General features: G+C 48.1%; 1 protein-coding gene across 4 annotated transcripts in view; it reads right to left on the bottom strand.

Moving 5' to 3' along the window:
- The window catches only part of ACAP2 (ArfGAP with coiled-coil, ankyrin repeat and PH domains 2), a 144552-nt gene that overhangs the window by 18512 nt on the left and 101546 nt on the right, over positions 1-24494 (bottom strand). For all 4 annotated transcript variants that reach the window (XM_030575847.1, XM_030575844.1, XM_030575845.1 and 1 more), the window contains 7 exons: positions 21589-21797; positions 21293-21362; positions 19967-20061; positions 16258-16442; positions 15350-15442; positions 1791-1978; positions 1375-1484 (listed from right to left, as the gene is read on the bottom strand). In XM_030575847.1, the coding sequence (XP_030431707.1) occupies positions 1375-1484; positions 1791-1978; positions 15350-15442; positions 16258-16442; positions 19967-20061; positions 21293-21362; positions 21589-21797 (950 nt within the window). The remainder of the gene's footprint in view (positions 1-1374; positions 1485-1790; positions 1979-15349; positions 15443-16257; positions 16443-19966; positions 20062-21292; positions 21363-21588; positions 21798-24494) is intronic.

The following is a 24494-nucleotide window of genomic DNA, read 5'->3' as shown; positions in this document are numbered from 1 at the left end:
TACAGTGCTGTGTTAAACGTAAACTACTAAAAAATAAAGTTTAATACCAGGCACTCAAGTTCACCCATCTTAGTATTTAGTCTTCTTGCTTTTGTATACAAGCACTTGTAAAACTGGTCAACATTTAGTTGTCTGCCTTCACCTGATAAAATTAAATGGCCTCTTTTTGTCTTACTGTCTCTTCTCATTTCCTGCCTGTATTTTATCAGCTTCTATCCTCTCTTCTTTACTAGGATACAGAACATCCTCTTTAATAAATCCTCCTCTAAGGGATGTCTCTGTCCGAACCAGCTGCTCCTCCGCACCTGGCAGCTTCCCTCAGCCCTTAGTTTAAAAGCTCCTCTACAATCTTTTTAATTTTACATGCCAGAAATCTGGCCACCCACCTACAGCATGTTGCGAAAGAATAACCACTGAGCAGCACAAAACAAGATATAATGTACATGCTGAAGCGTTTTTAGAGTTGGGCGCCTGCTTGCAGCAGTGGAGAGTTGCTTTTTGAAATCCTGCTCAGCTGCCTGGCACTGGGGGCCCTTCACCTACACTACGGAAAGCACTAGGCTTTTCTTCCCTTTGTCAAAACTTTCCCAGGATGAGGTGACACTCTGGCAAGCCTGGCAGTCTCTTGGCAGCAGTTCAAGCATATGTGCAAAGAGTCCTGTGGCACCTTATAGACTAACAGACGTTTTGGAGCATGAGCTTTCGTGGGTGAATACCCACTTCCTCAGATGCACCCATGAAAGCTCATGCTCCAAAACGTCTGTTAGTCTATAAGGTGCCACAAGATTCTTTGCTGCTTTTACAGATCCAGACTAACACAGCTACCCCTCTGATACATGTATAGCAGGGACACTGCAGGTCAGACTATTATTTTCTACTTCTTATTTTTATTGCAGTAGCATGTAGGGGCCTCAGTCATAGATTGTGCCCCACTGTACTCGGTGAGGTTTGAACACGTGAGGTGCACTGGCAGAGCAGTGTGTGTTGGCAGGAAGGAATTGGACAGTTCTGGCCCCCTCTACACCAGTTCTAGCTGTTTGTCATTTTCATAAGAAGTGCAGTGCCCCTCAGGAGTTAGCAGCAACTGGTAATAGAAGAACATGGGACATATTTCAAAATATTGTTTAATACATAAAGGACACTGGGCTTTTCAGTCTAGCCCTTTACAGTCCAATACCTGGCTTGTTAATGAATGAAAATGCTAGTTTGGAAAGAGGCCGTGCAGTTCAAGTCAGGATGTCCTTAAGAAGAACTACTCAGTTATTCAACATATATTAAAATGCCAGGAAATGCTGAAAACATAAGAAGTATATTTGCAAATCAACTAATACAGGGAAGAATGGGTGTTCAACAAGTGCTGCAGCAGTGTCTTACCCAGTGTGCCCCAAGACTGTGGCATGGTGTAGTGGTCCTCTCCCTTTCACATCTCTATGGTTTACATTGGCACCATTCTGCAGTAAGAACTCACAAGTAACCAATGAGCCCTAAAGAGCAAAGACAAAAGACTAGTTCAATACTTAACCCTTTAGAACCAAGGCCAAATCCTGCCTTTGGAGGATTTGACTTCAAATATCACATTTTAGTATTGGCAGTGCATATGGTCTCAACCAGGTCAGGAACAGAGAAATGTTCAGAGAACTTTGAGAAAGGAAGGTAATTTTATAGCTAACTTTGGTACCACAAATCAAATGCCATCATTAGATTGCAATGCAAATACTTAGCTGTTATCACCTGTCCTGAGATATTTCTACTGTTTCCCCCCAGGAATCAAGATGCAGTAATTCACATACCCCCAAGACTGCCTGGATCAGTGGTGTCGCTTTCTTTTCTTCTGTATTGACCCAGTTTACATCAGCTCCATGGGCCAATGCCTCTGCCATATCAGGAAGGTTCTTCTCATAGGCAGCTCGATACAGCTGCAGTCCTGGATGAAGCTGTTTCGAATCATGAAACACAGAAGAATCTCGCTTTTCTCCTTCTGAAAGGAAGAAGACTGTATTCATTAGCTTCCGAGAGCAAGAATTACAGACACTTAGAATACAGAAATAGATCACTCCACACTGCAAATCCATGCCTCTGGCACATGGCAGCTCCGACTTTGCAGAACAGTGTTTGGAGCCACTGAACCATCTTGCCATCAGGGAACATAGATGGCCACAGCTAAGTTCCATCAGCCAACAAAAGTCACTTTGTGGTTCCATTCAAAACTACTACTAACCACCAAGTTATTAGGGCTTGTGGAACATCGCTCACTAATCTAGCTATTGTACCTAATTTCAGAGAACAAGAATCACAGCCAAGAAATTTTCTTTTCTCCCAAGATACAACTTGTAAAGGAAACTGAAGAGCTCCAGGGATGCATCCATACAAAAGTCTTAACTAGGAAAAGACAGTTACTCACTTTTGTAACTGTTGTTCTTCGAGATGTGTTGCTGATATCCATTCCAATTAGGTGTGTGCGCGCCGCGTGCATGTTCGTCAGAAGATTTTTACCCTAGCAACACTCGATGGGTCAGCTGGGTCGCCCCCTGGAGTGGCGTCGTTATGGCGCTAGATATATACCCCTGCCGATCCAACAGCCCCTCAGTCCCTTCTTGCCGACTACTCCGACAGAGGGGAAGGAGAGCGGGTTTGGAATGGATATGAGCAACACATCTCGAAGAACAACAGTTACAAAGGTGAGTAACCGTCTTTTCTTCTTCGAGTGCTTGCTCATATCCATTCCAATTAGGTGACTCCCAAGCCTTACCTAGGCGGTGGGGTCGGAGCGAGATGTCGCAGAATGTTGAACTGCTGAGCCAAATGCCGCGTCATCCCTGGACTGTTGTACCAATGCATAATGTGACGCAAAGGTGTGAACCAAGGACCAGGTAGCTGCCCGACATATCTCCTGGATGGGAACATGGGCCAGGAGGGCAGCAGATGAAGCTTGAGCCCTAGCAGAATGGGAGGTGAGGTGGCTCATCGGAACGTGAGCGAAGTCATAGCAGGTACGGATGCACGATGTCACCCAAGATGAAATCCTCTGGAAGGAGACAGGCAGGACCTGCATTTGTTCTGCCACCACAACGAAGAGTTGGGGCGTCTTCCAAAAGGGCTTTGTTCGATGAACATAAAAGGCGAGAGCCCTACGGACGTCTAGGGAGTGCAGCTGCTGTTCCCGGCACGATGAGTGCAGCTTCGGGAAGAAGACCGGAAGGAAGATGTCTTGATTGATATAGAAGGCCGATACTACTTTAGGGAGGAAGGCCGGGTGTGGTCACAGCTGTACCTTGTCCTTGTGAAACACTGTATATGGGGGATCCACACTGAGGGCCCGAAGTTCGGAGACTCGTCTTGCCGATGTAATGGCTACGAGGAATGCTGTCTTCCAGGACAGGTACAGCACCGAGCAGGTGGCTAGCGGCTCGAAGGGAGCACCCATAAGCTTAGATAAAACTAGATTGAGGTCCCAAGTTGGGGCGAGGTGTCAGACCTGCAGGTACAAACGTTCCAAGCCCTTGAGGAACCTTGAAACTATGAGGTGAGAGAAGACCGAACGGCCACTCTTCCCTGGGTGGAAGGCAGAGATGGCCGCCAAATGCACCTTTATTGAAGAAACCACTAGGCCGTGTTGTTTCAGGGACCAGAGGTAGTCCAAGACAGTAGGAACTGTACCTGGGTGGGAACAGTGTTACGCTGAGCGCACCAACAAGAGAAACGCTTCCACTTGGCCAGATATGTCAACCTTGTGGAAGGTTTCCTACTACCCAGGAGTACGTGTTGTACCGAGGCAGAGCAACGTAACTCGGCCTGGCTTAACCATGCAGCAACCATGCTGTGAGGTGAAGAGACTGTAGGTCTGGGCGGTGAAGTCTGCCGTAGTCCTGAGTTAGAATTATGAGATCCGGGTAGAGTAGTAGGGGAATTGGGTTGGCCACCGACAGGTCGAACAACATGGTGTACCAGTGCTGCCTCGGCCACGCTGGAGCAATCATGATCAAGTGGGCCCTGTCTCTGCAGAGCTTGAGCAGGACCCTGTGGACCAGCAGGAACGGTGGAAAGGCGTAAAGTAGATAGTTTGTCCATGATATCAGAAATGCATCTGAGAGGGAGCCCGGGGAGCGCCCCCGGAAGGAGCAGAACACATGGCACTTGGCCTCTCGTGAGAATCGGAGGTCTATGTGAGGAAAGCCCCACTTCCGGAAAACAGAATGGATGAAGTCCGGATGAATCGACCACTCGTGAGACAGGAAGGATCTGCTGAGGTGATCCACCAGGTTGTTCTGAACTCCTGGGAGAAAGGATGCTAGCAGATCGATCGAGTGGGCTATGCAAAAGTCCCAGAGCTGAATGGCTTCCTGACAAAGGAGGGAGGAGCGTGCTCCGCCCTGCTTGTTTATGTAAAACATGGCCGTTGTGTTGTCCGTGAACACAGACACAACAGCCTTGGAGATGCTCTCCAAACACCTGGCACGTGAGACGAACCGCCCTCAGCTCCCGCACATTGATATGTAAGGTTAGTTCTTGAACAGACCAAAGGCCTTGAGTGCGGAGACCCTCGAGGTGGGCACCCCAACCCAGAGATGACGCGTCCGTGGTTAGGGTCATTGAAGGTTGAGGTGGCTGGAATGGCATCCCTACACAGACCAGGATGGGAGTCAGCCACCGGTCCAGGGAGCCTAGGATGTCTCAGCCCGGCCAGTATACAGAGGTGAGCCAGGTTTGAAGTGGACGGAGGCGTAGTCTGGTGTGTTTGGTCATGAAGGTGCAGGCAGCCATGTGGCCTAGGAGGCTGAGACAAATGTGAGCTGAGGTTGTCGGGAAGTTTTGGAGGCCTTGAATAATTGTTACCATTGCCTGAAACCGAGGCTGTGGTAGGCAGCCTCTGGCGAGATTGGAGTCCAGGATTGCCGCAATGAAGTCTATTCTCTCTGTGGGAACCAGAGTGGACTTCTCTATATTGATCATCAGGCCTAGTCGCCTGAAGAGATCTTTGATGATGCCCACATGACGGCTCACTTGCATCTCGGAGGTCCCTCAAATGAGCCAATCGTCGAGATACGGGAAGATGTGCACTCAACAACAGAGGGAGGCGGTGACTACAGCCATGGATTTTGTGAATACTTGTGGGGCCACAGAAAGCCCGAATGGAAGGACCGTAAATTGAAAATGTTGATGGTTGACCACAAAACAGAGGTACCATCTGTGTGGTGGGTAAATTGTGATGTGGAAATACGTGTTCTTCATATCAATGGCGGCATACCAGTCTCCAATGATGGGATAATGGTCCCCAGTGACCCCATGCAGAACTTCAACTTTTTCATGAACTTGTTGAGTCCTCTCAGGTCCAGGATCGGTCTGAGACCTCCCTTTGCCTTGGGATTAGGAAGTAGCAAGAATAAAATCCCTTGCCCCGCAAGTCTTTCGGTACCTCCTCTATAGCTCCCATGGTAAGGAGCGTCCGTATCTCTTGTAAGAGGAATTGCTTCTGAGAGGGGACACTGAAGAGGGATGAGGAGGAGAGGTGGGAAGGTGGGGGCGAAACAAACTGAAGGTGGTATCCCAATTCCACCGTGCGTAGGACCCAACGATCAGATGTTAGCTGGGACCACACAGGGAGGAAATGAGAAAGGCGGTTGTAGACGGGTGGAAAAGGAGCCTGGGAAACAACTTGTGCGCCATCCTTGGGCGTCTCTTCAAAAGTTTGGTTTGGGTCCCGTAGGTGGTTTGGGGGGCCCTGATTTTGACCCCTTGGGGCCCAGACTGCCTTCTGCGATTCCCCAGGCCACGCCTTCTGCCGAAGTCCTGTCGCAGCCTAGGCGGGGGGTAAGCACGGTGAGGCTGAGGACAGAAGGACCTGCGCTGGGTCACCGGGGTGTGCATTCCCAGCGAGCGCGTGATTATCCTGTTGTCCTTTAGGCTTTGCAGCCTAGGGTCAGTCTTTTCGGAAAATAGCCCTTGGCCTTCAAAGGGCAAGTCTTGTAGAGTTTGCTGTAACTCAGGTGGAAGGCCTGACACCTGAAGCCATGATTTTCTCCTCATGGCCACTCCTGAAGCCAGAGTCCTGGCTGCGGAGTCGGCTGCATCCAGTGAGGCTTGGAGAGAGGTTCTTGCCACCTTCTTTCTTTCCTCCAAGAGGGCTGCAAACTCCTGGCGGGAGTCTTGGGGAACTAGTTCCGTGAATTTCCCCATCGTCGCCCAGGTGTTGTAGTTGTAGTGACTGAGTAGGGCTTGCTGGTTTGCCACCTTAAGTTGGAGGCCTCCAGCAGAGTATACTTTGCGGTCCAATAGTCCATGCGCCTAGCCTCCTTGGACTTTGGAGTAGGAGCTTGCTGGCCATGGAGCTCCCTTTCATTAACCGATTGTAGGACTAGGGAGCAGGGTGCACGTACAGATACTCGTACCCTTTAGAGGGTACCATGTACTTCCGCTCTACTCCCCTGGCTGTGGACAGGATTCATAGATTCATAGACTCTAGGACTGGAAGGGACCTCGAGAGGTTATCGAGTCCAGTCCCCTGCCCTCATGGCAGGACCAAATACTGTCTAGACCATCCCTGATAGACATTTATCTAACCTACTCTTAAATATCTCCAGAGATGGAGATTCCACAACCTCCCTAGGCAATTTATTCCAGGGTTTAACTACTCTGACAGTTAGGAACTTTTTCCTAATGTCCAACCTAAATCTCCCTTGCTGCAGTTTAAGCCCATTGCTTCTTGTTCTATCATTAGAGGATAAGGTGAACAAGTTTTCTTCTTCCTCCTGATGACACCCTTTTAGATACCTGAAAACTGCTATCATGTCCCCTCTCAGTCTTCTCTTTTCCAAACTAAACAAACCCAATTCTCTCAGCCTTCCTTCATAGGTCATGTTCTCAAGACCTTTAATCATTCTTGTTGCTCTTCTCTGGACCCTCTCCAATTTCTCCACATCTTTCTTGAAATGCGATGCCCAGAACTGGACACATACTCCAGCTGAGGCCTAACCAGAGCAGAGTAGAGCGGAAGAATGACTTCTCATGTCTTGTTTACAACACACCTGTTAATGCATCCCAGAATCACGTTTGCTTTTTTTGCAACAGTATCACACTGTTGACTCATATTAAGCTTGTGGTCCACTATGACCCCTAGATCTCTTTCTGCCATACTCCTTCCTAGACAGTCTCTTCCCATTCTGTATGTGTGAAACTGATTGTTCCTTCCTAAGTGGAGCACTTTGCATTTGTCTTTATTGAACTTCATCCGGTTTACCTCAGACCATTTCTCCAATTTGTCCAGATCACTTTGAATTTTGACCCTGTCCTCCGAAGCAGCTGCAATCCCTCCCAGTTTGGTATTGTCTGCAAACTTAATAAGTGTACTTTCTATGCCAACATTTAAGTCGTTGATTAAGATACTGAACAGAGCCGGTCTCAAAACAAACCCCTGCGGAACCCCACGTGTTATACCTTTCCAGCAGGATTGGGAGCCATTAATAACTACTCTCTGAGTACGGTTATCCAGCCAGTTATGCACCCACCTTATAGTAGCCCCATCTAAATTGTATTTGCCTAGTTTATCGATAAGGATATCATGCGAGACCATATCAAATGCCTTACTAAAGTCTGGGTATACCACATCCACTGCTTCTCCCTTATCCACAAGACTCGTTATCCTATCAAAGAAAGCTATAAGATTGGTTTGACACGATTTGTTCTTTACAAATCCATGCTGGCTATTCCCTATCACCTTACCACCTTCCAAGTGTTTGCAGATGATTTCTTTAATTACTTGCTCCATTATCTTCCCTGGCATAGAAGTTAAACTAATCCGTCTGTAGTTTCCTGGGTTGTTTTTATATCCCTTTTTATAGATGGGCACTATATTTGCCCTTTTGCAGTCTTCTGGAATCTCTCCCGTCTCCCATGACTTTCCAAAGATAATAGCTAGAGGCTCAGATACCTCCTCTATTAACTCCTTGAGTATTCTAGGATGCATTTCATCAGGCCCTGGTGACTTGCAGGCATCTAACTTTTCTAAGTGATTTTTAACTTTAACTTATTATAAATGCTGGAAGCAAAGTGGGGTTTGGGGTGGAGGCTGACAGCTCGCGACCCCACATGTAATGGATGGAGGCTGGGGATTGCCAGACGGTATTGGCATTCGCCTGAACAGTACGAATATAAGGCAGGGCCACTCTTGTGGGAGTGTCACCTGATAAAATGTCCACAACTGGGTCGTCTATTTCTGGGACCTCCTCCACCTGAAGATTCATGTTCTGAGCCATCCGTCTCAGAAGGTCCTGATGAGCCTTCAGGTCAATTGGGGGAGGGCCAGAGGAGGATGTCCCCGCCACTGCCTCATCTGGAGAGGAGGAAAAGGAGAGGCCAGGGACAAGAGGGTCCTGCGGGGGCTCTTGTTCTTGGGTGGTGTCAGGCTCAGGTGGGGCCTGGGTGTCTGCCAGTGGAACGGAAACCTCATTCATACCCGCAGGAGGAGGTCACTTACGGTTGCCTCTGTTACCCGGTGTTCCGATGGCACGGATCATGGTGCATCTGGGGGAGCACCTTGGGCTTGGTGGTACGCCCAAGGTGTCCAGAATGACCACTGATGGGGGCCTTGCTTGTGGCGTTGGCTCTCCTGGAACATGCGGTTGGGCACGTCCAAATCACAGTCCTGTGCACAGGAAGCGCTGCCAGCATCAGATGATACCGAGGTACGTCCTGACGGCCAAGGAGGTGCTGAGCAATCCTGAGAAGGAGCCACGTCTCTAGCTGGTCTCTCTCAGGATGGCACTGGAGAGCAGTACAGGGAGCTGTAACGGTACCATGAACGAGACCGGGACCTACGACAGTAACGGTGCTGGGAGGTCGACCAGAATCTGAAGCTCTTCACCTGGAATGGCTGTGAGATGCGCAGTGCCAGGAGCTGGATCAGTACTGGGAGTACTGGGCAGGCGAACGGGACGCTGAGCGGTGCCGCGAGTGCGACCGGTACCGTGATAGAGAGCGGTGCCGGGTCTGTGAGCAGCGTCAGGACCAAGAACGCCGGCAGGACCGAGATTTTGAACAGTGCCTCTCAGCGGTGCCGACAGAGGGCAACCTCAGCAGGGCAGGCTTGCCAATAGACTGAATGAACCGGTGGTGCCAGGGGTTGAGGCAGTGCGGTCTCCGTCATTGCAATTAAATCCCTTGCCGTGGAAAAGGTTTCCGGGGTAGACAGGATAGTGAGCTCGATCACAGCATTAGCCGGGGAGCTTTCAGGCACTGGACTTGACGGCCCTTGCAGGACCGGAATTGACGGTGCCGAAGCTAGCGGTGCCGCGGCAGGTGTCGGTGCCAGGCGATCTGACTTAGGTGGGTGCTCCGACTGTGATGCAGACAGCACCGAAGCAGCGGGAGCCTTATAATGCTTCCTGACCCATGGGGACAGGGAACGGTGCCAAGTTGACATCGGTGACTGTCGGTGCCGGGGGGGCCTTTGCAGTAGCGGGGTGATCCGGGGCCGAAAGTGCGCTTCTCCCTGATGTAGACTGTTCAGCACTCGGTGCCGAGGGCGTTGGACTAAGAGCTGCCTCCATCAGGAGCTGTTTGAGATGAAAGTCCCACTCCTTCTTCGTCCTCGGCTTAAAGGCCTTACAGATCCAGCACTTGTCTAGGAGATGGGATTTCTTGAGGCACTTAAGGCAGGAGTTGTGGGGATCTCCCATTGGCATCGGCTTTTGGCAGGCCAAGCACGGTTTGAATCCCAGTGACCCGGGCATGAGCCCTGGTACCGGATGGGGGGAAGGGGCTAATCCCCGATCCCCTCGCAACTATATACACTAACTATATATACAAACGACTGAAACTAACAAACTGTAAAACTGGAACTATATACACAACTATTAGTAAAGAACTACGAGTAGGCTAGGGAAGTGGAGATCAGCTAAGCCGCGCTCCACTGTTCCAACGACCAACGGGCGATAGGAAGGAACTGAGGGGCCATTGGGTCGGCAGGGGTATATATCTAGCGCCATAACGGTGCCGCTCCAGGGGGCGACCCAGCCAACCCACCGAGTGTTGCTAGGGTAAAAATCTTCTGACGAACGTGCACACGGCGCGCGCACACCTAATTGGAATCAATATGAGCAAGCACTGGAAGAAGAATATACAGAAATTTGCTATTATGCTAACCTAGTAGAAACAGATGTCAAAGGAACCACCTAGTGACAATATAATGCATAAACAAACAGTAATGTGAAGTTTTAAATAGAGAGGTAAGATTGCTCTGAATATGCCAACAAACAAACAAAACAAAACAAACCACCACACATGCACTACCTGGAAGCAGAGTTTCTGTACTCAACCCAGAAAATGGTTGTTGAGCAGATAGCACAAACCAGGATTTGTGCCATGATAATGAGTCCACGCAATGATGCGTTGTACACAAGAGAATTGCATGTGGCTACCCTGCAACTCCACTGCACAGGAGCTAGTCGAGCAACAGCTGCAGACTTGCCCTCTGACTAAAGTGCATAACAGAGTTTTCAAGCTGTAAGTCTAGTTGGGAATAACAAGGAAAAAGAGGTCAGACAGCTCTTCAGCATGGCATGAATATGGATATGTCAAAGTTAGACTCAGGACTCACAGTTTGTCAGACCACTCTGTTTTATTAGCACAGCGCTCTGCTAATACACCCAGATAATGTGAGCACCATGCAAGGCACAAACTATCTTATTTATACAGATAAAAGGGGAGCACAGCGAGCACTTATCAGATTCTGCTTCCTTTGTTATCTTGTTAAGTTTACCTGGGCTAGGCACGCACATCTTATTTCCTTACTAACTATTACCGATCCTCTGTTAATGTTTCACCATTAGCACCCTTGTTTATGCCTAATGTTTCTTTTCCTGGCACCTGCATTTCAACATTTCTTATTTCTGCTTAAAGGTACATATAACATTTCTTTAATCCATTCTTATTTTTACAATTTAATTATTTTACTTTCACAGATACTTGTGACAAATTAAAGGAAAAAAGAAAGACTGGCTGCAAGAGATTCCAGATGCCTTGGTGCAACCACACTAGTGACATGGCTACGCTGCTACGGATGCACAGATTCCAAGGCCAGAAGGGAGCACTGCAATCATCTAGTCCCACGACCTGCACAATTCCCCGAGCAGAGTAGAGTGAATAAAAGGCCTGTCTGGGAAGTCCAGACAAGAGAGATGCATGACAGGAAGAAGCAGCCTTGACGTACATCTTGAGGCAGGTTTAAGAGGGTGAAACATCAAGCCTCAGAGATGATACTCGGACATAGCCCTTCAGCTTTGACCTATGGAACAAAGAATAGCTATGAAGATGCTGACCAGCGCTTCTGGGCCTATCAGGCCAGCTCTGCTCTGAAGCGCCACTTTCCAACCCAGAGAGCTAGCCATGGTTCCAGGGCTCCTTCCCTGAGGCCCAGTGCACCATACTGGCGTTAACTTACGGGATGCATTGGGGAGGCTTGCTGCAAAACGGCATTCACTCCAGGATCTGACTGCAAGAGGCGATCCTACATGCCAATCCAATGCAGGCACTGGAGGCTATGACCTGTACCTGGGTGACACCGCTGGGGTCATTCTCCAAGTGTAACAAACCAACGATCAGAACTGAAACGATCTAAAAAAGCCCCAACAAATAAGACGCATCACAGACACACAGCACATCGAAGTCTCATCACACTGGCTGAGCCTGGCCTCACTCTAGCAGTCAGGCTTGTAAATAAAAGAAAACTAAGCACTCCTCATTCTTTTTGCTGATACAGACTAACACGGCAACCACTCTGAAACCTGTCACCATGCAAGGCACTGCATTTAGCTGTATGAAGTGGAAATCCATCAACTTCATGATTTCAACAATTTCCATCCCACCATAAATGCGTCAGTCGCTAAGGCGCCACAAGCACTCCTCGTTCTTTTAAAGATAGGTCTACACTTGCAGAGTTTTTGCACTGTAAGCGTCACAGGTGATAGGGAACCGAGGACAGTGAAGCACTGGCCTGTGTACTCACTTAATTCCTCAGGCGTCAGAGTATTCACATGTGCAGCACTTCCATCCTAGGAGAGCAGCGCACTGAGGGCAGCTGTCCCACAGGGCAGCTCTCTCCATTTTGACGACTGGTCTTGTGGGAATTGGGGTGGGTGATCACAGGGCATCCTAGGTCCCTGCACAGCCTCCTCTCCCCAAACGCTGATCAGCTCCTGGAGCTCAGCATTGCTCCAAGCAGGGGATCATTTGCTCCATGGAGCAGGTATGGTCACCTGGCCAAATAAGTGAGCACTTGCCAAGAACACAGGAAGGGGAGTTTCAAAGTTCCCAGGGCTTTATAGGGGGAGGGGCAGATGTCCGTTTACCAGGCATCAGAGCAGCAGAGCTGCTGGCCAGAGTGGTCACCTAGGCATTGTGGGATATCCTGCAGAGGCTAAAAGCTCTGTAAACAGGAAGAACATGTCTTCACTTGCACATCACTGCGAAAAGCTGTACGGCGCTTGTGGAGGTGGTTCTCTTTTTACGGTGAAACTTCAGAGTTTCACCACAAAAAGTCATTGGCAAGTATAGACGCTCCCACAGTTTTTGCGCAAAAAGTGTAGACATGCCCTCAGTCAGCAATTAACTGACAAAAGAATTACAGAGAAAGCAACCAAGTCATCCGAGATCAGCAAGCAAAGGGCAAGTCAGCATCAAGTGCTGAAGGCAGCTTCCAGTTCCATCCAGGGGCTGGGGAGGCAATGGCATGGCAGAGCAGTGGCTGGCTGCTGTATCATTCACCATCGCAGCAAGAGGTAGCCCATCTTCAGACACATGGACATTCAGAAATCTGAGCTGTCTGAATATCAGACACACAGATCCATCAGGTGGGAAACAACTATGACTGGTATCCTTGGTGATCAAGTGAACAAAAGTAAGAGTAGCATTCACGTTGCCAAAATGATGCCTGATATGTTTCAGCAATGCAGGCATCATGAGAAGATTTCTACGGCTGTGTCTACACTGCGCACCTTACAGCAGCACAGCTGTGCCGCTAAAGCCTTGCACTGTAAGACATGCAGTGCAGCCACTCTTTGTCGGCAGGAGAACAAAATAAAACCACTCCCAGCGAGGGGTGGAGGCTTGGCAGCGGGAGATGTGTTCCTGCCAACAGAGCGCTGTCCACACCAGCACTTTTCATCAGTAAAACTTTTGTTGGTCAGGGATGTGTTTTTCCTCACACCTCTGACAGACAAGTTTTACTGATGAAAGTGCAGTGTAGACACAACCTGAGTCTGCTCCCTTCTGGTGTAAAGGGTTTACTGACAGCCCTATATCCCAGCCAGAATTGCTGCAAAATGCTATTGGACTGTGCTAAAAAAGATGGCCTGGAACCCAGGATTGCCCCCCCCCCGCCCCATTTCGGCAGGGGAACGTTTGATCAGCCCATACTGGCAAGTACAAGCATACTCTGGGCTCCAGGTGAACAGCGGCAGGAAGAGATAACTTGGATGGTCTGTAATACCACCGCCCGCCCCGCCCCGCCCCACTCCCAAACACACACAGCCCAGAGCAGATATGGAAAGTGTACGGGGAGCTGAAGGGGCAGAAGAAGAGGAAAAGGCTTCTCTGCCTCCAGGTGTCATCTCTCAGCACAGCGTTGGGGGCTGGGGGAGGGAGGAGAGCTGAATGGCTCTTGTCCTTCCCCTCCAACCATACAGCAGCCTTCCTGCTGCAGCTGCTGCCCTGGTCTCTCTGCCCTACAGGTATATTGTGACTTGTGTTTCCAGACTGAAGCACATCTGACCAGACCACCACTTTCTGGGAGTAGGAAGTGACTCTTCCCTCAGGGCAACATGCCCATTTAGCCAATCACGAGGGTGGGGCAGCACCTGGAGCTACAAGGGCGAATTTACCCTGGCAACACTAAAGGGCTGCAGCAGCGCATTAGGGTGCCTTGTGTGGTCACAGGGCAGCATTGGGAGAAAAACCGCTCTGAAAACCCACCTCAACAAGGGGTGCGGCTATCAGCGCTGGGGCGCTGTCTACACTGGCACTTTACAGCGCTGCAACTTGCTGCTCTCAGGGAGGTGTTTTTTCACACCCTCAGCGAGAAAGGTGCAGTGCTGTTAATTGCCGGTGTAGACGAGCCCTAACAGACTAGGGAGATGCACAGAGAGAGCTGACGAATCAGCTGCCTGAGTGGGAGTCAAGGACAGGTGAGAGCTGCCAAGGATCAGGGCTGTCGGATGGTCCCAGAAAGAAGCTGAAAGCAAAGAGAGCAGCAACGGAGGTTTGCTAGTCTGTCCCTGAAGCCAGAGAGCCAGGGCTTGAAAGCAGGGGAGAGGCTCATTGGCTCATGGCTCCATGCTGGAGAGTTGGACCCAGGGGAACCATGAGAGGGCTACGGAGAGTGACAGATGCTGCCAGGTGCTTGCTGAGAAGAGCAGAGTTGCACTCCATACGGAAGTGTGGACTGGGGCTTGGTGAAGGGCACCAGGGCCGCACCAGAGGGCTGAGACCTCGTGAGGGGCGCTGGAGCTGTGTGTTGCACGAACCGTTTGGACAATGCTGGGGAAATTCTGGCATATGGAACATTTTGTTATGATTTATGCGCATGGGTCTTCTGCAAGGGTTGTTTGTCCTCAGAAAGACTCTCAGACTATTTCTACAGAGTCTGCAGGGGGAAAATCAGGCAGGTGAGCTCCTCATGCTGCAGCAGAGCTCTTCAGGCACAGACCACCCAATGACAGTACCGAAAACCCTTCCGTTTTTACTGGCTGGGCTAATGGAGGTATCTTGGAGAAACAAGAGCAACTTTTAAAGGAACTCCCAACTCTGATTGTTTCATTGCTCTGCATTTGGACTCCAACAAAAACTGTACAGTCATTAAGTTCCCATTGTTTCTGAGTAAGTCAGAATTCCATCTACATGGATGCAAAATATATTCAACCATGTATAGATGTTCCTCTGGACACCTATTTGCAATTTTTATGAATGGTGGTTAACTAGAGATGTAAGTCTTTAATGCCAGAAGCCTTCCTTCAAAGAACAGTCAAAACAGCACTGCTGTAAATGCTGTAAAAAGAAATTCCAGCTTGGTATTATCCGAGACAGAAAAACATCTTCCAGTTGGATTTAGAAGCATTCAGCTACCTTCCTGTTACCACACTTGAGAGGCAGAATGGATAGCAGACAGGGAAAATGGGTGAAAGACGATACTGCTGCTCACTCATAGGAATTACTAGCTATATTAAAATGGCACTTGGAACAGGAAGGGGAAAATCTTTTATTTACTGGGACCAGCAAGTCTCAATCTGCTTTTTGCTAGCATGTTTTTCATCAGAAAAAGAAATCATTTAAGTCCCATCTTTAAGTGCAAGATCAAACGGACCTGGCTCATACAAACTGTTTGTGGAGATGGTGGCAGCGAGGTGTTCTCTACTGTCATCAGCACTGTGCTGGGTCCCACTGTCATTGTTTCTTACTGTTTGTAGGAAAAAAATGTATTAGAATTCACGCTCCCAAGGTACCCACCTCTCACAGACAACATGAAAGTAAAGCAAGCTCTTACACTTAGTCCTGAATTCACTACCAGTTATTTTTAAGGGAACAGTGGTAACTAATCAATATTTCTAATGTATTCAAAGAAATAATCTGAAACTGCACTTTTGAGCCAGACAGTGGTTCAAGCTGCAACCATTTTATAAAAAGGAAAGAGGTCAGGATAAGTCAAAAGCTTAAATTATTTCATGGAAACATGAAGCAATGCAATAGCTTGGAGACAATGGACTACAAATAGAGCGATGGCCACACCACAAAATGGACGACGAGTGCAGATGCTGAACCCACCATGAGAGTAGTACTTACTACTACGCAGTTTTGAAGAGGTATCAAAGTAGGAGAAGAGTGAATCTAGCTCATCAGGACAGAACAGAGACTCCCGCCTCACCTCGTCGCTACTTACAGCAACCGCTGGGGACATGCAAGTTAGCAAAGCACAAAGCAGGCAGCAAGGAGGGGAAAGGGCAGGAAGAAGTTAATGGGAAAGTTTAGGAGGATAAAAATAGGGAGGAAAGACTGTGGTTAGTACATTTCTGAATTTAAGATTCTCCTCCCCCTTAAAATCAAACACACTCCAGGGCAAGTATTACTTTTCCCCTGAGTCTCTGAAAAAGACTGAACAACTGAGACCCAGTTCTGTTTTTATTTACTGAATTGCCATCTCAGTAAAGAGAATACCACCAGTAACACATTTTAAAAGAATATGCTAATAGATACAAGCTAGAGGGCTGTAAATACCTGTGGGAGAAGCTGTGACTTGTTCACCTGCCAAAGGTGATTTTTCAGGGACGTTGTACATATTTTCCTCCTGACTTTGAGGTCGAACTTTTGTTCCATGCTCAGGAGGAGATACCGATACAGGCTGTCTCTCCACAAATTTTCTTTCCACGTATTTTGCTCTGATATAATCCTCTCTCTCCTGCCTGGCATAGACAAACATCAGTGACGTTACATTAACATTACTGAATACAATAAGTGGTGCACATATTCAGATGAAAACCATTATCCAAGTATTGCAGTTCAGCCTCTGAGTTATTTGCATGTAAAATAATTTTTTTAAGAAAGCTGAAGACAATATTTTCCAGCTCTCTGAAATGCAAAATTCTTGAACAGATTTAAAGTTTGCTCTGGAAGAAAGCCTGCATCCGTTTCAGCCCAAGAGAAGAGTTTTAGAGAATGTTGAGTGAATGAACAAAAAGTTGTAAGAAACCCAAATTCCGTATTTACAATAGCTTACACTCCCATGATAGTGTGTCATACTTTAGAAACAGCTGCATACTGTATCTTTATACATGTAGCAGCAACTTAATAAAATACTGTCCATTTAGATTTTTACATAAATATTAATGTTATGCCTGGGAAAGTTAAGAGATAAGGACTGGACATGTGAGTGATGAATGATGGTTGGTGAAAAGTAAGCAGTGGTGGCATAACCTACACTGAAATGCTCTCTTCTCTGACCTCAGGGTGCCATCACCAGATACATACCGCATTTGTGGCCGAGACAAACAGGTAATTTTATTTTTCAGCCACCTTTCAGGAACAAGCTAAGGAAGAGCAATCAAGTACAGGAATAAATGAAAGTGTTGATGAAACCACCATCACTGGAGTTACTGAAGAATAGCTAAAACACTAGTGCGAATGATGTCAAGCATCCTGCAGCAGTGGTTTTCTAGCATCCATGCACCACGAGTGATCTGCAAAGCGTGGAGGTCCAGAGCATGAACTGTGTAAGAACACGCAGCAGGGAACTGGAATTTGGGTATGGAAGTGTTCTACAAAGAGCTCTCTTATAAAGTGGCCCACAGAATGAAAGATTGGAGACCTATTATATATGATTGGGGACGGCTTTTCCCATGCTTCATGGTGAGGAATGAGAGGAGACAGAGTGGCAGGATCAGAAATATCTACTTAAAGGTTTTTGAGAAGAAGCTAGAGTGAATGTGTGGTGGAGAATAAAAAAAAGAGGACAGAAAGGAAGTACTGTATGGGGCAAGGAACAAAGCAGCACTGATGAAAGAGGATGAAATTTTCCACGAGACTTCCCCTAGTGGTACTTTGTAGAGTGAGAGCGGGGAAAGATCCAGGGCTGGTGTTGGTTTTGGCAGCTAGAATAGTGGATGCCAGGAATCAAGAAGCCACATCTAGGTAAGGTGGAGCTGAAGGCCACAGCCATGGAGTCAGGAGAGGAGGGAGCTCTGAGAAGGAAAGAGAAAGCAAGAGCAGCAGAGAATAGTCACCATGCCTGAAGGATTAGAGTGGGGGAAGGGGACCAGCACTGAATGGTTGCAATGAGAGAGGGAACCCTGACGCAGAGGCCTCAGAAAGGAGCAGTGTTTTGTGAGGAGGTGGTCAGTCATGGAGTGGCAGAGATAATTGGTAGGGGTGTATTTCATAGCTGCAGGCAAGGACGTGAGTAGCCCTGGAGTCAGACTGTCATCAGCATAAAAGTTGAAGCTCCTCAGCTTAAGGGCTGGGGACTGAGAAAAGGGGAAAACTAGGAAATCTGCATCAGTGCAGGAGAAGGATGGCCAATGACGGCCTCCTGGAGGAGTAAGGCAAGGATTTGGACAGGGCAGAAAAATAAAGAAAAGCTAAAAGGATCAACAGAAGGCAACAGTGTCCTTGGCAGTGGGGGCACCAGAGGGATCTGTGCAAACTGCATCCCAGGGACCAGTCACATGTTCACAACGGCAGGAGGAGAGGGTATGAGATACAGTAGCTTTGCTGGAGACAGTGTGAGAGCTCCAGAAGGAAACGAACAAGGGAAGGAATGCTGGGGGGGAGCAGCTGGCTGGAGATAACTAGGGTGACCAGATGTCCCGATAAAATCAGGACTATCCTGATATTTAACCCTTTAACTGTACAATCAGGAAGCCATTTGTCCCAATATTAAGGTAAGGAGATGCGTGGGAGGGAGGTACTGACCTTATGGGTGCTCCGGGGCTGGAGTACCCACAGGGAAAAATTGCAGCCAAGTTCCCCTCTCCTTGCCTCCTTCTCCCCCGCTCCCTCCAGTGCACTGCATTCCCCACTTCCCCCTGCCCGCCAGCGCTTCCTGCCACCTAACAGCTGTTTGGCAGTGCTTAGTGCTTTCCAGGAGGAAGGGGGGAGGACCAGGGATGTGGCAAGCTCGGGGAGGAGGTGGAGAAGAGGCAGGGCAGAGGTGGGGACTTGGGGGAAGGGAGTGGAATGGGGGCAGAGCAAGGGCAGATTCTTGGGTGGGAAGAGGCGGGGGTGGGCGAGCACCCATCTGGAAGAAGAGAAGTCGGTGCCATAGAGGTGAGTGGCAGGTGGGGAGGGCGAAGAGGCAAGCAGTGGGTGGGGAGGGAGAAGAGGCAGGCAAGCAGTGGGTGGGGGCAGTGAGGAGGGACACAGCAAGCCAGCAGGGGACCAGGGGATGAGGAAGGGCAGACGCGGCGGGGGGGATACCTGGGGCAGAGCCTGGGAGAAGCGGGGGTGGACTGTGGGTGGGGCTGACATCACCCCAATGTGTCCTGATATTTTGGTGTTGTGATCTGGTCACCCTAGATATAGCAGCTATGCCAGGAGAGCTAGGGTCATAATAAATGCTGTCAGCAGCAAAGAGATGGTGGCAGAGAAGGAGCTGAGGGAGAAATTAATCAACAGGAGAACTGGTGGGAGATGAAGATAAAGTGGAGGAGGCCAAAGTAAGGCTTTGTCTACACTAGTACTTTCATCGGGAAAACGTCTGTTGGTGAGGGGTGTGAAAAAAATTGCACTCCTGACCGACATAACTTTCACCGACAAAAGCACCGGTGTGGAGAGTGCTACAGCGCTGTGACATGCTCTCTCCCTGACAGAGCTAATGCCGCCCAGTGGGGGTGGCATACTTACGCCAGTGGGAGAGCTCTCTCCTACCAGCATAGAACAGCTACACGAGAGACCTTACAGTGGCGCAGCTGCAGTGGTACAGCTGTGGCTCTGTAAGGTCTGTAGTGTGGACACAGCCTAAGGCTGAAGGAGAAAGAATGACAGGACTGGGGGAGCGGGGAGAGGTGAGGGGGAAAGAGACTGAAGAAAGGGTGAAGGGAGCTACGCAGAAGGCCAAAAGGGAGGATCTGGTGGAGTGCTGATGAGAACACAAAAGCTTTAGTCTCCACCATAAGCAGCTTCCATGAGTTTTGAGAATTTCCTGGATAAGCATGTCAGTGAAAAGCAGACTTTCACTTCCTCGTCTCAGTAAATGCTGGGCTGCTGAATGGCAGCACAGAGAAATAGCCTGCTCCACAGGGGATTGCAGCAATAGTGATGGAAGAGACCCTGACGCCATTAGGCATTTGACTCTAAGGAGCAATGATGCAAAATGACCAAGACAAAGACAAAATTCAGTTATATGTGCTAAGTGACAATGCAGAGAGTTTACATGGAGAACATTTATAGCACTAGTTACAGGAAGATCAGTAAAACCAAACTAAATCACTACCTTTGGCTTCCAGGTTGTGGCTTCTTAACTCCCATTCTTTCAACTTTTGCTTCATAGATTCTATTGATGACATCATTTCCCAATTCACACATCAGCTACAAGATAAGAAAATAGCACAACTATAAAAGGCATTAACTCTCTGAGTGATATTCATACCTCACCCGTCACCACAGTGTTTGGGCCTCTTGAGATCTTTCATTTACAATAGTTTGTTAACAAACCTTGTCAGGGTAGGGCTAGTGAAACAAGTGGTGAACGAGACAACAGACTTCCAAATGAGGTGATGAAAAAATTGTTTGGGTTGGTAAATGGCCAGTACCAAAAAAGCACTGCAAGGGACTAGCAGCAGGGTAAAGTGTGATTGTATTCTGAAAAGAGCTTATGTAAAAATCTTTCTCCTTTTATTCCCTCAGCCATACCTGCACACTTAATTTGCAAAAATACCTTTTACTGAATATACTCCTCTTAGTCCTGCAGAGCCTGCACACGTAAGAGGCAATCCACTGAGTTCTAGTCCATCCCATACGTCAACAGAATCAGCTCCAATCACTTACACCTGTACAAACCCCTTGATGGCACAGAGACTGCACAGATGTCACAGCAAGCAGAATTTCCCTTGCAGAACTGTTATGGGCAGTGGTGTGCCAGAAGGAAAGAACACAGCTTGACTCTCAGACCTAGACAGAGATTGCTAACCTGACTTTTAAAGGGGCAGGAAGTATTTAATTGTAAAAGGAACACATTTGAGGTGGAAATGCACGACACGAACACAATGAAATCTGCTCCCTCATCCCTGCTGCTATTTTTACAGGGTTATTCTTTAGGAGTAGAAAAGCAGTAAGGCCCAGTAACTTGTGAACCACCCTAGCTAGAAACAAATGCTTTGGCCCAGCTATCCACTGCACAAATGTCATCCCGTGACACTGGATCTTAATCACACCATTCTGATAAATATGTACATACACATAACCCTCCCTCTTCCCCTCACCCCCAAAATCTGAAGCAATTGTAGTAATGTCTTGAACATCAATATTCTCTACCAAGCAAAGCCTTGAAATTCTTTTTTTTTCCCCAAATGGTGTTGGGCTTGGGTTTGTAACTCACATTTCATTAGCTATTGTGCTTAAATCAGGTTGAAAATGCTGTGAATAAAAATATAATAATCCTCTTTCACTTTCCAAGACTACTTGGTCCACTACTCATTGTTCCGTGCCAACAATCATTTCCAAACACTAGCTCTAGAACAACAATTAGACACAAAATTCAATTCCTGCTACAAACTATTACTATCATTTCTAGAACTCTTTTCTCAAAGGATTACCATACCTTTAGAAGTTCGGGCTCCCATGTATCTAGTGTTAAGGATCTAACTTTTGAAAAGTGGACTCCTAGACTCCTAAACAGGAAAAAAAAGCCTCACATTAATACAGAACTACTGTATGCCAACAGACTGTCTTATGTTACGCAGGCTTACTAGTAGTCCCTCTTGCAGATCAAGTGGTTCTCTTAATTCTATCTGCATGCAGGGGTCTCTAATCTTGCCTCCCACGTTACAAGATGGAAAAACACCTTATGATGAAGCAATTCTTTGACCATGCTGCATGTCTGAAGGGTTTACCTACCTGTGTATCCCAGAACACTCAATACACAGTGTGATTCCTAGGTTGATACTGGCCCAACGAGGATCTGCCAGGCCACAATCACAACAGGCGATGTTACCACCAATACATTGAACCCGCTGCAGAGCACTTTCTCCTTTTAACAACTTCTCTTTTGACTCACTGCCAGATTCTAAGCTTCCTGTAGAAGGGGAGGATTTCTTCTCTAGTTTCTAGAAAGAGGGAAAAAAGGAAGAACTAGAGGCCCAGCAGTTAACATTGCTGTGGCCCTGGAGGAAGCTTCCACATTTATCAATAATCATTTTATTGCTAAACAACTGCAAGGAAAGATGTGTAACTGCAAAACATCCTTAACTTCTTGGTAGAAACTTGGGGCTTAAAAACATAGCGATAGCCAGTTGTGCTGGACATTTCAAGCACAGCTATAAAAATGCAAGTTACTTACCCTGTCACTGGAGGTTCTTCGAGACGTGTGGTCCCTGGCTGCATTCCACATGCATGCGCACGAGAGGTCAGAAAATCTTGCAAGCACCATCTGCTGGTCTGTGCCTGTGCCCTGGAGCTCCTTGTGCTCAGCACCAAGTGTTATAACGAGAGCTGTGGACCACTTGCCTCTCTAGCTCCTTCACTACCGTGAATCCAATCCAAAGCACAGGAGTCAGTGGGCAGGTGATGGAATACAGATAGGGATCGCATATCTCAAAGAACCAGTTACAAATACCAACCTCCATTTCTCCTCTGAGTGCTTATCCTTGTGTATTCTGCACATGGGTGACTGGTAAGCAAGAGTTAAAAGCAGGGGAGCACACGGATGCAGGTGGTACAGATGTCCATAACAAATGTTCAAAAAGCTGCATCTGCAGAAGAGGCTTGGGCTAAATTGTAATGCTTCACGAAAGTGTGGCTGGAACACCAGGTTGCCACCTTACAAATGTCCACCATAGGTGCTTATCAAAGACACGCATCTGAGGTTGCTTGTGCCCTAGTGGAATGGGCCCTTATTGCATCTCCCTCCCAGGGACGATGTAACAGGAATGCCTGCTGTCTCTGGAGGTAAATTATTTTGCTGTGCCCAGATAGGGAAGTGCCTCCATTTAGCAAGATAGCATTTTCTGGTGGAGTCTTGTCTGCTGTGATTAAGAATAGGCTGATGAACAGCCTCTGAACATGAACACTCTAGGTCTGATCCCCTTCCAGATACCAGGCTGTGAAGTAGAAACAGTATGGCCTGGGATGTCTGGGGTCCTGCCATTCTCTAGAGACAGATCTGGGAAGGGTTGAATGGTGGATGGGAAGCCATTCACAGGAGGTCTGGAAATCAGAATAGCCTGGGCCAGTTGAATGACTTTCACTTTGTCATGATGAATCTCCCATAGAACCTACAGCAGCAGCAAAATAGGAGAAAAAACTCAAGTTGTCTATCCAGGATCGTAGAAGGGCATCGCCCTTGGAGTCCCGACCCAGTGCTGCTCTAGAGCTGTGTATGTTGACCTCATTGTACATCAGAGGTGAATAGGTCCCAAGAAGGAGTTCTCCACTGAATGAATATTTTGTTTAGCACCAAATTGTGTATCTCCCACTCAGGGTCAGTGGAGTAAATCTTTTGCCTTGAAGTTGATAAGTCCCTCAGAAGGACTGGACCCAAAAACCCAGGTGATTATGGATATGGGAGGGTGTAGATATCCTCCAGGGAGGTATAAGCCTCAGTCCACAAAACTTCAGCTCCACCTTACAGTAGTACAGTGAGAGGCACCTCCCAGCCAGCCACTGACACTAAACCAACTTTAAGTATGCATCCATTATCCAGCCCAGGAAAGGACAATGGTGGACCACTGAAGGTAATAGAAAGACAGACATCCTCGCTCTCGAATCAAGAGGGGGTCGTCACGTTCCGCATTACTATGAGTCACCATGTACTAAGAGAAAAACAAAAAGCCTTGTAAAAGCAAGCATGTATCTGAAGGCTGGCCTCCAGAAACTGAGGAGCAGTCTTTAAGCTGGAAGCTGTCTGTGAACACTTGATCCCCAAACTAGCGGGATACGTGAGAAACTGTCCAAAGGCAATAGGTAACTCATGTTAGAAAAGGGATTTTTTCTAATACAGAAGAACAAAGCCTGATACTGCATTCATGTTTATTGTGTGTGCAACTTGACTGTTTGCTTTCTCTCACTATTTCAGCTTTGAATCTTTTTTTCTATTAAGTAAATCTTTTGTTTACTTTTCCCCCAAGCAGCCCTCTATTTGCAAACTGTGCGGCATATGGATGCCAAAGTGAGTGGATGGCTGTGGGGCTGACAGAGGGGAACAGTCTGAGCATAAGGTACCTAAGAACTCAGAAAGGATGGATCTGGGCAGCTTTGGGACTGGAAGGGCTGTTGGGGTTACTCTACAAGAAGTACTTGGTCTTGTAGGTAGGTGTCGCCACTGAGCTGTGGACAGTCAAGCCTAGTGGTTGAAATGAGAGATTAGAGCTAGGTCCAGGGTGGAGAGAGTTCAGGAACAGACCAAGGGTCAGCACCAGAGGGACAGAAACTGAATGCCAGAGCCGGAAGGTCAACCAGAGCCATAGGGAAGAAGTGGAGTCAAGGACAGAAGCCAGAAGGGAATGGGTCTGGAGAAGAGCAGGGGCAAGCACTGGAAGCAGGCTGGAGCAGAGCTGGAATACAGGCAAGCACAGCTGCAGGATTGTTACACACTGAGCATCCGCTCATCTGCTATAGGGGCCAAGCGTATAAGCATGGCTGGTAAATCAGAGGCTGTGGTTACTGTGCCAGTTCCAAGCCATTGCAGCTGGGCTCACTGATTGCCTAGCAGCAAAGCTAGTCAGGGCGGAGGCCAGCAGCTGGTCCAGCATCAGGGATGGGAGCCACAGCCGCCAAACAGCATGAAGGCATCCCAGGTTACAGGG

This window comes from Gopherus evgoodei, chromosome 9 (assembly GCF_007399415.2).
Source record: "Gopherus evgoodei ecotype Sinaloan lineage chromosome 9, rGopEvg1_v1.p, whole genome shotgun sequence".
Classification (NCBI taxonomy): Eukaryota; Metazoa; Chordata; order Testudines; family Testudinidae; genus Gopherus; species Gopherus evgoodei.
This window is presented reverse-complemented; position numbering and strand designations above follow the sequence as displayed.